The sequence below is a fragment of the Lissotriton helveticus genome, chromosome 3_1 (genome assembly GCF_964261635.1).
Source record: "Lissotriton helveticus chromosome 3_1, aLisHel1.1, whole genome shotgun sequence".
NCBI lineage: Eukaryota > Metazoa > Chordata > Amphibia > Caudata > Salamandridae > Lissotriton > Lissotriton helveticus.
Genome location: NC_136061.1, coordinates 1548313257 through 1548328496, shown reverse-complemented (window position 1 = coordinate 1548328496; position 15240 = coordinate 1548313257). Strand labels below are relative to the sequence as shown.

Below are 15240 nucleotides of genomic sequence, written 5' to 3'. Positions count from 1 at the left end.
TTGTTTAATTATTCATGTTTTTCATCATTTAATAAATTAGGTTTATTATTGCATTTATTTTAAAGTACCTATTTTTTATTTTATGTCTCCAAGTTATCAAATTAAATTTTATATTTTCTGAATATATATTTTAAGTTAATATATTTAAAAAAAATACTGTTTAATATTTAAAATTCAAAATACCTATTTTGGGATAATATTTTGGTCTTCTATATTTTTGTAGTCAATATTTTGCACTTAGCATACAAGAATGTAGCATGCAAGTATGTTAAGCTGATATGTGTGTCCTCTGTTTTTATGGTAATATTCTGTATCACAATATTTTTGCTGGCGATGTTTCTTCAAACAACCCACAGTGGAGTGGACATGGTGTGGCTTACGGAATCTATCGAAAGAGACTGTGGGTGTGGGAGGTGTTTCATGCGGGGAAAATTGTAATTTTGATCTTCTTAAATTAATATCATCGCTTTCCTACATTTTGCAGTTCGCTGGATAGAAAATGGGCTCAGCACTATTCATCTAAGGCCGTCAAATCAAACTATGATGAGCCACTAATTTAAAGACATCAATGATATCATCCCTTGAAATTAGTTTAACTTTGAGTAAACATGCACTTCATTTCTGTTTTGCAAGTAACCCTGGCTAGACCTGAATATTTCTTTTTCCCCCCTAAATTCTTGCTACAGCTCCCAAGAAATAGGGTTGATATTTATATAAGTATTAAAGAGAGGAAGAGAAAAACAGTCATCTGTGACCACCTTGATTTAGTGATAAAGCAAACAGATACACTGCCCACAGATTCTGTGGAACCCCATCTACCTTCCCTTCTATATCTATAGGCACCACCAACCATCATGCTCAGTCCACCGTTAGCAGCAGCAGTGGACTTGCCTAATTCACCTCTAAGCTACACCTGCAAGCTCATACAGCTTCTAACCAGAAGCTGTGGGCTGCACAATGTCTGCCTCCTTGCAGAGCTGTGGACTATGCCCATCACTCACTAGAAGAGGTGTGGGCTATGCCCACAGCCCACTAGCATCAGGAGATTTGCTAAGTCCCCTCTCACCTTCGGGCTCCACCTACTCATCAGAAACACAGTCTCCATCCAGCTCTCACCTGCAGCTGTAGATGTCATTGATCTGGTAATGTTTGTTGAATGCTGTGGCTTCCATGCTGTCTGTCAAAGGCCCATCCAGTACCCTAATACCTGCGAAGAACCAAATGTGAAAAGCATAAATGAAGTGAAGGAGCCTCTTGTCGCACAAGGAAAACAATAAATCCACCATGATAAGGTAATAACAATTTCCCAGGGAAATGGAAGTATGGACAAAGTACTGTTACCTCAACCAATTTGCAGGCACGTTGGTTTATGTGACAAAGCAAGTGCTGACTGAGCCTCCCCAGCTGCCATATGCTCTACCCACCCAGCACCTGCTGCTGTAAATTACACCCACCTAATCTGCAGCTGTAAGGTTGGCTGTCTTGCACCTGAAGGTCTCAGCTTCAACCTTACCCGTGTACACCTGTAGTTCTACTCTCTTCGACTTGCAGCTGCAAACTCAAATCCCAAGCCGCAGCTGCAAGATTCGCCCACCTCTCATCTGCAGCTGAATGCTCTGCCCAGTCTCTCCTACAAGTGTATGGTCTGCCCCCTCTAGTCTGCAGGTCTAGGCTTCTCTCCCTCAAGTATGCATATTGCATTCTGACCCCTTCACTCCTACATGTTTAGGTTCCAACCACCTCTCACCTGCAGCTGAAGGCTCTGTCCAGTATCCCCTACAAGTTTATGTTGCACCCCCTCTAGCCTACAGGACTAGGCTTCTCTCCCTCAGGCCTACATATGTCGATTCTGGTCCCTTCTCTCCTGCATGTATTGGTTCAAACCTACTCTTATGTGGAGCTTCAAGCTGTGTCTGCCTCTCACTTGCAGCTATAGGCTCATCCATACCTGCTGCAATAAGCTCCCGTTCAACTGAAGCAATAGATGTTACCCACCTATCACCTACTAAATCTCAACCCGTTTGAAATCCTTAAATCCAGTTATACTCACCGTCCACATATTTAAGATGGGATTAATTTAATAGTGAGCAACTGCTTGATAAAGGGGATATGCGCAGGTCAAACGTTTGAGCCTGTGCTATGTATGGTGGATATTTTAGTAGTCTACATTTTTGAATCTATATGTTTGCAATCTTTATTTTTCAGTCTGTGGTTTGGCAAACTACTGTTTATGTTTGTGCTCCAAGAAGAAATCATGATTTCAGAAACTATTAAAAAAAAGCGAAGGAACACTGAAACCACCTAGAATTAAGTAAAGGCTTCACCGTACCAAGATGATGCCCCAATAACCAGGCCTAAACACCTCTCATGAATAAACAATAGTTGCTTTTCTGCTGTTCCTAAGTGAACTCTGGAGCACATATTCTATTGCTGTTTCTCTGCCGCATGTCAAATCCCATTTCTATGATCACTCTTGTGCTCAGACTCCTCTGAATATACACCATGGTTGTTGCATAATCACCATTCCTATTGGTTGCTGCTCCCTTCTTAGTGGATCCAAAACATATAGTAAGGCTGATCATAGACATAGGATACACTAAGAGGGTGATTACGATACAGCCCGGAAAGGTTCCTTGGTTTACATTCCGACCGCCGCATTACAATGCTGGCGGTCAGAAACTAAACCGACAAGTTATTCAGGTTGTCTTCCCCGGGCCTTTCCGCCCTTGGGATTATGATGCATGGTTCCCATGCCGGCCTGTTGGAAAGCGTGTAAGGGGGCCCCCAGCATGGCCCCCTTGAGTGTTTGGCCTCCGGTTGTGGGCAGAAGGGGCACCTATGGTGTCCCTCTGTTGATCTCTGCACCGGATGATCTCTGCATCAGATGAACAGCACCTCCCATTTCCATATGGGAAAATGTATTACAGCCGGTTTACGGCCATAATGCATGCTCATATAGGGAAATGTAGGAATGCGACCGAACAGTGTTCAGTCGCATCCTAAGTTTGCAGTCGGGACCACCGACCAAAGGTCGGTCGGTCGGTCCCAGGACCAAGAAGGTATTTAGGGCCCTAAAATTCTTGGGGCAGGGGGACAGAGTTTTGGGGGCGACAAACATACTTTCATAAGTTAGTACCAATGAAACCCAAGTGGTTAATAGCAATACAAAGGAAACATTAACGTTTCTGCTAAAACGTTTAGAACTCCGTAATTTGAATGCTTAAAGTAAAATAATGAAAAAAAGCCATTGTAGTGTACAGAAAAAGCTGTTATAATGTACACTTATAGGTACTGCACTGGAGCCGTTTTTGGGGGGGGGGGATATAGAGCTCTCTGGGATCCTAAAACAGTGAGAAGCCGTGATTGGAGGAATCTCCCACTTCTGGAGACCTCCATTACTGTGTAGGCACAGTTCAAGGAAGATGACCACTGGTTTACTAAAGCATTGACAATGCAATATTGGAGGAAAGACACTGTTTGCATGCTCTAGCAATGATTTTTAGATCCCAAAATCACAGAATGTAACAACACTGAGAAGGCACTGCTAGAAGAGGAGAACATTGCTGGTGCCCAATGGCACTGGGAAGGTACTGTTGGAGTAAGCGGTCACTATCTTCCATCCAAAAAAACACTGGAATAATTACTAGAGGAAGGTCACACTGCTAGCATTGGAAGTGGAAGTTACCAGTCCTGGACATCTCTAGAGGTACGAAGGCACAAGTAGGAAGCTGATAATTTCTAGAAATTCAGTAGCACATTGAAGTCACTGATAGATGAAGCCCTCACTAAGCGTGATAGGGCTATATAAGTGAGAAAACACTTATAGAAACTCAAGCTGCAACATTTTTAAAGTGCTTAAAGGCACTGCCAGCAGAAATAGGACACTCGGACTGTGGGGTAGGTAGAAGGCACTCCTGGAAGAAGCTCACCCTGCAGGAGTGCCCTACTACTGAGACAGTCTTCACACTTTTTCTGCCACCCGCTGCAGTATCAGAGAATTCTCTCCTCCCTGCGCACCTTGTAACTGCAAGGTAAACTGCTGCAGACTGTGGCTAGCCTTCACCCCATTTCTGTGTGCGAATTGACACAAGAAAGTGACAGGTTTGCTGCATTATACGTAGTGATAGTGGTTCAGCACACATCGCTCTTCTTCCTAGCCGGTTGCAGCTAGACCCGTGCAAAGGTGTTTACTCCCAGGAGTGATTAAAAAGAGCATTATATGTGTCTGGGGTCTGGTTTATGTACCTTATTGTTAGCCTGACTCACTATCTCTTCTTTGTTGTCATTTGCCAATACAGGCCCGCTACCTGAGAGTGTACTCAAGTTTTCATTTCAACATTTGGGTGTGCAAGTGTACCAATCTGTATAGCTTGTCACTCTTAATCCCCATTTTCCAGGACTATCAGATAATGCCCTGTATTAAATACCCTAATAAGCCACCTCATTTCAGGCACCTTTACTTACCTATTATTCCCATTCGTTCTTTCAGGATGTCCCTCTATTACCTTAGTCCTGATTACACACGAGTATCTTATCCAGGGGGTTGAAACATCGTCGACAAACCTAGTAAGTAACAAACAATGAGGTTTCGCAAATGCAATATGGAATAACTAGAGGACCTTTTGAGTTGTTTTAGCCTTCTTTTAATCTTGGACTGTTGTATCTGTTTGGCTTTGTCACTGGGTACACACTGCCCTGTGCTGTAATCTATAATGGTGACTTCTTGTGTATGCTGTTTAGTTTTTATACATATAAATAACTATTCATCTTAAATAAGACAGTGTTGTGTCATTTTATTTACATGCTTTTATAAAGCACATAGGCTATAGTATTTAGTCTTTTCCATCTAAAAACCAATTTGCTAAATTATACCAATGAGAATTGCCTTAAGATTGCTACTTACCGGGATCCCATGGGTTTAAGGGTTGCTCTTGTAGCCTGATTAGAGTGAATATTGAGAGCTATTTTATCTTAGCTGCATTGCTGCTGTCTCTATCACATTGGTTCAGGCTGGTGTTGGTTGGTTGATGTTCATAAAAACCACCGGCCCATCTCTCTCCTCCCCTTCGCTGCCAAAGTCACAGGGAGACTAGTAAATGCACAGCTGACAGGCTTCACCAAAGAGAACTCCATCCTAGACCCCTTCCAGTCTGGATTCCGCAGCAACCACAGCACCGAGACCGCCCTCCTCGCCGCCACTGATGACATCCGTATGCTACTCGACCAGGGCCACACTGCAGCCCTCATCCTACTAGACCTCTCCGCAGCCTTCGACACCATCTCACATCGCACTCTCACAGCCAGACTCCATGAAGCTGGGATACGAGGAACCGCCCTCAACTGGATCCAATCCTTTCTCTCCGGCAGAACTCAGAGGATCAAACTCCCTCCATTCCTCTCCGAATCCACAAAGATCAACTGCGGAGTACCCCAAGGATCATCGCTCAGCCCCACGCTTTTCAACGTCTACATGGCCCCCCTCCCAGCCATCGTCATACAACATGGGCTCAGCATAGTATCATATGCAGACGACACCAAGCTCATACTCTCCTTCACGAAGGACCCCGAAAACACCAGACTCTGCTTCCAAGATGGAATGAAGGACGTCACAGACTGGATGAAGAATAGTTGCCTGAAGCTCAACTCGGAGAAGAATGTGGTCCTCATCCTCAAAACCTCTACCTCTGCCTGGGCAAACACCTGCTGGCCCGCCGCCATCGGGAGCCCACCCACTCCCACAGACCACACACAGAACCGTGGCATCATCCTAGAGTCCTCTCTCAACATGACCCACCAAATCAATTCCGTGGCCTCAACCAGCTTCAACTGCCTTCGCATCCTCCACAAGACCTTCAAGGGGATACCCCCGAATGCAGAAAGACAGTCACCCACGTACTCATAACCAGCAGATATCCATATCCGTGGGGCTGAACAGTAACTGAGTTCAGACTGGAGCACAGATGGAGTCTGAAGACAAAGACAGACAGACCCACACAGGTTTGCTTGTTGCAGGACTTGGAAGCGGATGGAATCTGCTTGTATTGGATGTGGGAGTGTGACCCACTTGACTAAGACATGTGTTTTATTCTACACAAGGTTCAATGTCAAGATTGATCCCCCTAGTTGGCTCAACCGAACAACCATCAATGAGCACCTAAGGACTGGTCTTTTGAACCAGACTTGGTGGAAATGTGTTTTAGGAACTAGAAAGTGAGTGGCAAAGCTGCTTTATGCTACAGAGAATCAGCAATCAGAAAGAGAACTCTCGTGAGTATGTTTGAGTCAACACCAAGGACTGGGCTGGTAGCAGAGGAGGGGGTATTATCGACTGACGTAGGCAGACTTGGAAAAACCAGAGTGTCTGCAATGGAGATGCATGCCACAAACATCACAGCAGCAGTTTAGAAGCTGGGAACACTGCCTGCCTACACATGATGACTGACTCATCCAGCCCCTACGACCTGACTGGAGGGTACAGCAATTCTGGAGCAATTTGAGAGTTGTACTGTGGCACTGGTGTAAGAAGCCGCCTCCAGTGGCCACCTAGCAGTTCTGTGCAGGAACATTCATTGAATGTCCTTTCAGAATGGAGGAACCATGTGGAATAGAACGGACACTTAAAGAAGCTATAACGTTTCAGTAATTGATATAATTTGTTGTTATTTTGTCATTATTTTGATCATAAAGTACTTTTTCATTTTACTAAAAGGATGTTGGAGCTGTAATGAGTGGTTTCTTGATGCAAGTGTTGGTTGTGCTGGTACTGTTAACTCTTAAACACATTCTCTGAAGTTGCTTTCTATCTCTGTCCTGAGCTACCAAGGGTAGACGAGGATGTCTTAAAGAAACAGTGTTTGTAGAACTAGCAGCTAGTTTTTGTACAGTAGAGGTAAAGTTTCCCCCACTGGGCAACCCAGCTTCCTACAAAATGTTTCTGAAGAGAGAGTAAGGAGTGACTGAGAATGCAAGGACAGAGTGTTCCACATCCTTGCAGTAGCGACGTAAAAAGCACAGTGGCCAAAAGAGGCAGTTCCACTTCTGGGAACACTGAACGAGAATTTGACGTAAGGTTATGAGAGAACTAGTGCCAGTTTAATTTCAAAACTGGAAAAAGAAGATAAACGGCACTATGAACGACCATTGTATAAAAGACAATTCTTTGGTGGACTGGAAGCCAGTGAAGTTGTTTCAGAAAAGGTGCAATATGGTTGGGATTTGGAAACTTTTTAGATCAAGCGGCCAGCTGCATTTTTGATTAACTGAAGTTGATTTACAGACTTAGAAGGGGCTGATCGAGGGTCAAAATTTCCATAGCCAAGACGGGATTGACCAGGAGCGTTGATGACAAGAATATGAAATCTGGTTTTAAGAAATGAAAGAATATAGTGCAGTAATGTTTAAATGATAGAAGCAGGTACTCAAGACTTTAGAAACATAAGAGTCAGAGGAGAGGTGAGTCCAGATGAATCCCCCGGTTTCAAGTGTTGCTATATCTTGGACCATCAACAGTTTGTTCTTAGAAGGATTTAATTTCAGATGATTCGGGACATCCACCATTGAACCAGAAGTAAGCTGTAGACGAGGGACCACATGTATGTTGAATCACTCTTTAGCCCAAAGATCAGTTGTGTCTCATCTGTGTCCATAAAGAATTTTGTCCCAGCAGGAGTCAAAATTTGGGCAATGGGACTAACATAGAGCATGAAATACAGATGTGATCAAATTAAGCCCTGAGGGACACCAAAACTGAGAAACATGGGTTTGTATTCAGATGGGGGAAGATGAGCTACAATCTGATGGCGGTCTGCCAGAATGGAGGTTAGTCACTGCAGAGCCGCGCAGCAATACCAATAACCCTGACAGTACTGTGGTCCATGGTGTCAAATGCACCCAAAAGATCAAGAGGTCCCACATCCACTTTATTGACCAATTTTAACAAATCAGTGATAAGGAATAGTATAACTCCAGCTCAGTGCTTCTGCCTCATCTGAACCTAGGCTGAATGAGATTTAGTATACCAAAAGCTTCAATATATTATCGATCAAAGATCTTCAAATTGGCATTGGCCCAAATAAGTTTTTTTAAGCGAGGCTTTACAGTGGGAATTTTTCCAAAAGTTTATGGCAATGCCAGAAATTATAGATTCATTAATGACATTTTCAATTTCTTCTATTAACAGAAGGTCGAAATTAAGGAGCCTAGGTGCCAGACTAAATCGAGAGGGAAGTCTGAAGGACAGCTGCCTTCAAATGTTTCCAATAGTCCTTCTTTAGACATATGCTCAAAATCAAACAAACTATAGAAGAGTCAACTGGTAAAGAGAGTACTCACTGATTTCAGGATCGGGGATAGGATCCGCCAGGAATGGACTCTCAAATTGACAAGATTTCATTTACAAAAAGGTGGCCTATTCATTACAAAGGTTCTCTGACAAAAAATCTCTTTAGAAGCAGCCACGGGGGATTGCAGTTCATGAACAATATGAAAACATTCTTTTCATAAATTAGAGGCTTTAGAAATGAGAGCATTATAGAAGGCTGGTTTGTGATTTTTTCATTTTCATTTGTGGTCTTTGGCCTGCAAGATATCAGTTTCTCCACTGTCTTTCGGCTTGACCGCTTTCAAATTGGAGTTTAGCTCGCTCTGGGATGAATCAATGATTATTCGCGAGTTTACGAAGTGAACACTTAATACTGGTGGGGAACTGAGTGTTCAGACTCCATAGCATGGTTTGAAGTGAGAGTGTCATTGAGGATGGAGGAGTCCAGTTTGCGGGGGTGGTATTACCTAATCCGATCACCACAATGAGCACAGAAGCATGTAGCAAGGTTTTGTTCACAGTCTCAGTATGGGCATAGGTGGTTGAAGATGAGCTGTTGACCCAAGAGAAGAACAGACTAAAAGAACTTAGGAAGCAGTTGGTCCCGGCAAGGGGAGACACACTGCCTTGTATGAGTTCTCTGTAGTTACAAAAGCAGGATTAAGGATGTTAACTTTTACAGGGGTTGCTGCTTTGAAGTAAACAACTTAACGTTTTCTAATGATGCCTTGTATTGGAGGGCTGTGTTCTGGGCTTCCCTCAGCCACAGAGTTATATCTCCAACAATGGCAACACTAGTTCTTATTCTTTGAATAGGAACAATGTCCTCAACCAGAGAGACAAAATACTGTCCGGGGTATTTGGAGGGCAGTAAATCACTAAATCCAGGAAAACAGTCTTCCGAGTCAGAAAAAATGACATAATGTGATCAAGAATGCCAACACTCGGCTCTAGCCTTGCTTCCTTAGTTCATTATTTTCAGGTGAGTCTCAAAGATATTCAAAGTGCCCTAACTTGATCACTTCCAGTATCCCAAAATCAAATCATGGGCGAGACTTTACCCACTCCTGCTCCAACTTCATACGCAAGCACTTGATAGGTATGCACTAATAAAGTATTGTAATATTTTTTGGGTCACGAAAATTACCCTATTGTATGCTAGATTGTTTTAGGTGGAAAAAAATGGGCATTTACAAATTTAGAATGATCCAAAGTAGGAAGGTATAATACTGCAAAGCGGTGAGGCTGATTACTTACGCAGGTTTGTAAAGTTTTGTAATTTAGGTGGTCATTGCATTTACAGATTAGATGAGTTTCCATGAAGCTGAAAGGCATGTGAACTAATAGTACGTAGGCATTTAGGCACATACATTTGTGCACATAGAGGGGTGTGTACTTCCATGCACAGCCGCCCGGTGTGCTCCCGCCTCCCCTGTCGGATGAGCTGGGGATAATTTCCTACATCGTACGCAACAGCTCAGCGGTTTTTAGGCTCATGCCTGGTTTCTGAATGACATGTAGATCATGGGTTCAAGTCTCAGAAGTGTGGTTTCACACTACTGTGCTAACAGAAAAAAGTGTTGACTTTTCCCAATCCACAAAGCATTCTTGAAGTATGTCTGAAAAAGCAGTGTCTGTCAATTCTCCAAGACATACTCTAGGAAGGTTTTTGCGAATTTTGTCAATAGCTGCTTACATTTCCACTGGCTTTTTTGTAAGTAGTGTACACATTGATTGAGTAAGATTAGGACGAGAGGGCAGGCAGCTCGACCTCTGCTCCTCTATCATTAGCGCAGCCTCAGAGCTAATTCTACCAGCTTTTTAAGATTTTACTTTGCGGCGAAATTGTATTTTTAAAAGCGACAAGTTTTTCTTTATTTTGCACTTTTGAATAGACACTCACTGCTCTTTCCTCGAGCGTACTTGACGCCCTGCAGTCACCCCGGTCCACCGCCAGTCAATAGTTGACTGTTTGTTTGTGGAGGGAGACTCCGGGGGACAGCCTCATTTGAAAGTCACTAATTTCCTGGTTGGGCCAGGGAGAACCGCCATCTTGGTTGGGTTAGCGGTCTAGCAGTTCCGCTCCAACCAGACCAAGGCACTATAACTGCAGGAAATGGCACGAGAGTGCAGAGGACGTGCGCAGCGGGCGCACGAAGGGTGCACCGTCCGCGCCAGTACGTCACCTCTCGCCAGGGACCCTGGCAGATTAATGGGGATTGGCCATAGTTACTCTAGGGGACATCTCCTAGACCTTAACATCTCTACCGCCCCTTGCGCTAGAATTGCGCCTCAACATCTGCGAGGTAAATTAAATTGTACATGTGGCTATATTCTTCCGAAACCTACTATTCCTCCATCTCTTGTGTCGGCCCACCCCCAACAACAAATCCTGGTAGCACAGCTGAATGTAAGATCTCTAGCTAAGCACTACACAGAAATACATGAACTGATTACAGATTACACTTTGGACATCTTATTCCTCACAGAGACGTGGATGCAAGAGGATATGAATTCTATAGCCAACTTGGCTACTCCTGTAGGCTACTCTATCTACCTATTAAATAACATACTAGGGGAGGAGGCATTGCGGTAATAACTAAATCTCATTACGCCTGCCTGTTTACTAGACTTAATATTGAGGGAAGTGAAAGTGCTCGTTACACCATTAAGATAAACCCCCATTTCTTGCTATCTGGCATTCTGATCTATAGACCTCCAGGGCCGGACAGTAGCTTTGTCAGAGCTCTCCTGGAAACAGTTTGCTCCTTGGTAGTAGGGACCGCCAATTTTAACATCTTCGGGGACCTTAATATTCATTTTGACTTGACTACTGACAACAAGGTCAGCGGCCTGCTTGCCGATCTAGCCGCTTTCCAACTGTGCCAATTAGTACACGGCCAGACGCATGTAGGGGGACATCTTTTAGACCCAGTGGAGGAGTGTGGCTCACTGATTAGAGCGGCAGACCCTGATGCACAGGTCTGGCCCGGGACCAGGGTTCAATTCCCGTCGCGGCAGGGTCTTGAGCTCAAATGTCCGCGGACCTGATAATTCTCGGCACGGTGCCTACTCTAATCATGGGGTCTCACGCTGCAACTCTGGGCAATAGCTTGCTTAGTCTCCACACCGGCCCTAATCGCTAAGGATGCCTGGCTTCACCAGGGGGGTGCCCAGGAGTTGGGCGCCTCACAGGAACAGGCCAGGACGGGTTCCTCAGCGGTTTATTCAGCGCGGGGACACACTGGTAAGTGTAACCATACGCTTTATAAGCTTCAGAATTACAATTACAATTACCCCATCTTTACCAACTTAGAGGAAGCAACGGCAAAAGTGCCAACACCTATGACCTGGACTGACCATACTCTGGTGATCATGTCCCTGCCCATCCAGGGCACACCTACCCCGAGTCTAGCACAAAGAGTGCGTAAACGTCCTTGGAGGAAATTACGACTCGAAGAGTTCTACACCCTACTTAAAACCAACCCCCCCGCGGATAGTGGAAACACCGACCAGGGCTATGAAAACTTCTGCAATTGGGTGAACCAAGCTCTGGACACGCTGATCCCAGCGGAATGGATCAGAGCACGCTCCCAGGAGTCTAGCCCATCGTTCAATGAGGAGCTTTCTGCTCTTAAAAAAGATTGTAAAATCGCCGAGCGTAAATGGAGGAAAGCTTATGCCCCAGAGCTGAAAACCCAATATGTTCACATCCAAAAAAACTACCATAGACAGATTTGCAGAACCCGTGCGGCATTTTATGCCAGTGAGATTAATAATAGCCAGAATCCTTCCAAGATCATTTTTAAAATTCTCAAGGAGCCGAGTGCGAAAAAAGCGGTGGTGAATACTACTACCTCCCACACACTTTGCGAGAATCTGGCCTCCTTCTTCATAGATAAAGTTAGTAAAATGTATAATTCATTCCCAGCTATACCCACTCTCACCCTTTCCAATAATAATATTACTCATAAACTTAAGCTCATACCCGAGCTGGACCAAGAGGAATTTCTTAGATTCTGCCGAAAAATTATATCGGGCTCTCCAGCAGACCCCTTAACCCCTTCCACGCTCATGACGAGCTGGGCTCGTCATGGTGTAGCCTCCTCGCACGCTCATGACGAGCCCAGCTCGTCATGAATAATGGAAAATGGAGGATCCCAGCACCGGGGGGGAAAACGCATAGCAGCCAAGTGGTTAAAACCCGCTCAGTTCAGAGAAGCAGATACCTTGGTCCTTAACTCACTAAGAGCTCTTTTCAACTCTTCATTTGTAACAGCCATAATACCCACTAGATGGAAGCAGGCGTGGGTGTCCCCAATCATTAAAAAGCCTACCCTGGACCCCACCAAGCCGGAGAGTTTCAGACCTATCTCCCTGCTACCTTGGCCTGCGAAGGTGGCAGAGTCTCATGTCAATATCGCTCTGACTAAGTATCTCTGCTCTAATAATATCTTGGACGCCTCTCAGCACGGATTTCGTCCTGGTCACAGCACGGAAACCGCACTCCTTAGTGTGACTGAACATCTCGGGCCATCCTGGATTCCGGGCAGACGGCAGCACTGATCTAGTTAGACCTCAGTGCTGCCTTCGATACGGTTTCACATGAGGTCCTGCTTCACCGATTGGAGATGGCAGGGGTTGTAGGACAAGCCCAAAGTGTTTCTAACTGGTAGATCCTTTCGGGTCTCCACCCCTCCGTTTTTGTCCACAGAGCGAGGCATTGAGCAGGGTGTGCCCCAGGGCTCCTACGCTTTTTAATCAGCACGTTCAGCCACTGGCTGAGGTCGCTAAACGATGGGACCTGCCTATAGTCTCATACGCGGACGACACTCAGCTAGTGGTGATGCTGAGTGACGAAGCCGGGGTAAATGCGCACAACTTTAAACAAGGCCTTACTGCAGTAACTACATGGTTGATAGCTAATTACCTCCAGCTTAATGCCGATAAGACCGAGGTGCTGTTAGTAGGCAAAGAAGTCTCAGCTTGGGGCACTGAATGGTGGCCGAACATCCTCGGCAATCCCCCGGAACCCAAAAGCGAAGGTATAAATCTTGGAGTCTGGCTTGACTCCTCGCTGAGCTTCGTCGCACGCACGAAAAAAGTCGCCGCCACGTGCTTCGGAATCCTGCGGAATCTTAAGTCAGTACTGAAATTCTTTGACCCCCCTACGCGGCCAGCTCGTGGTGCAGTCCGCCATTCTTTCCCGGTTAGATTACGCGACCTCTCTGTTTCTGGGGGCCAACCAGACTGAGCAGGGGCGTTTACGTGTCCAGAATGCAGCTGCACGGGCCCTGACCGGGCTTCCCCGGTTTAAATCAGTGACCAACAGCCTTATAAAGCTCCACTGGCTTCCTGTGGAGAAGAGAATTCATTTTAAGACCTTATGTCTTGCTTTTAAGATTTTGAAAAATGCCTCACCACCCATGCTATGTCCCTTAATGACTATGTATACTCCCCGGAGAGCCCTCAGATCAGAAGAACAGTCTCTGGCTACGGTTCCGCGAGTAAAGCGTGCCCGGATGGGAGGACGCTCCTTCCGGTACTTGGCCGCAAAACTCTGGAATGCACTACCATCACAGATACGTGGCTTACATGACCTCCTGGCCTTTAGAAAGGCAACCAAGACTCACCTCTTCTGTTAGGGCTGGTTATGTTATGCTCTCATGTCCATCGGTGGCGTTTGCCCTTTTCTTCTCTTGATAAGCGCCGGGACGCCCCTTTGCTGGGGCAGCCGTGCGCTGTATAAAAATGTATAACATAACATAACATTTGCCGTTTAAAATGTCACTGTCTTTATGCAATGGCCTATTTTTATGTTGTTTTGTTTCTCGGTTGAGAAACTCCTTCCCTTACACTTCTACCAATGTTTGAATTGCACACTTCCTCTTCCTACCCTAGGAAGGAGTAAATCTCCAACCAGTTCCAGTGGCAGAAAGTTTTGGAGTGTTTGTGAACAGCCATAAAATTAAGTGCTTGTGGATCGTCACAAACTTTCAAGGTTGAACACACCATGAAAGAACCACCTCCCACCCCTTGCACGGATTTTACTACTGCATAATATTACACTGCTGCAGGAGGACAAGGATTTATGGGCGACAAGGTCAACTTTTGTGAATTCCGTGCAGAACCAAATACTGCCATTTATCCTATAGAATCTGACTGATCAGCACAAATGGCTTTGTGAATCAGGACTATTGACTCAATACATGATGCGGTTAAGAAGTTGCATCTTCTTTAAGGTTACATTCTCGACACTCCCGGGTGGACCTACAGAATCGTAATACCTGTTGGGTTTTGGAAACTGCAACTCCCATAGGGTTGTGTTCCTCCTCTCATTGGTGGAACAACTAAGTTGACTGATTAAGGCTCTCTCATAAGCTTGTTGATTATCTGTGACTTCCCCCAATGATGTCACAAAGCAAACAGAAGGATTTCACTTACCCTCAATCCTATGAGACACATATCTGCCTCCTCCCCTCCTTCTAATCACCAATCTCCAACTTCTTTCAAACTGCTCTATCGCACCCAACTGTTTCCCCCTCATACACTCAACCACTCATTTTCTCACTTTTTCATATCCTTTTGGGTAATACACACGCCCTCCTTCACGCACCTCATTCTCTCACCTCGTCCTTTCCGTCTCCCCACTCATAGAACCACTGCTGCCCCCACAAGGATTCCAGCTCCACCTTCTTCTGCTCCCTTAATGCATCTGCTCTACCCTCAACCCCTCTTCACCTGTATCTTTCTGCCCCTCACCCCCCAAGGCACCTACCAGCACAATCTCCCCATAGGACATCTCCTCTCACTTCAAAATTCACTCCTGGTTTTCACTCTTTCAATTAGTCCTACATTTCCACCACAAAATCTCAGCAATAAAATCCTCCTTCTACTTTTCCTACTTTGCTTACTCATGC

General features: G+C 45.1%; 1 protein-coding gene across 4 annotated transcripts in view; it reads right to left on the bottom strand.

Moving 5' to 3' along the window:
- Window positions 1–15240, bottom strand: part of PCSK7 (proprotein convertase subtilisin/kexin type 7) — a 226331-nt gene that overhangs the window by 84771 nt on the left and 126320 nt on the right. For all 4 annotated transcript variants that reach the window (XM_078682281.1, XM_078682283.1, XM_078682284.1 and 1 more), the window contains one exon: window positions 1117–1207. In XM_078682281.1, the coding sequence (XP_078538407.1) occupies window positions 1117–1207 (91 nt within the window). The remainder of the gene's footprint in view (window positions 1–1116; window positions 1208–15240) is intronic.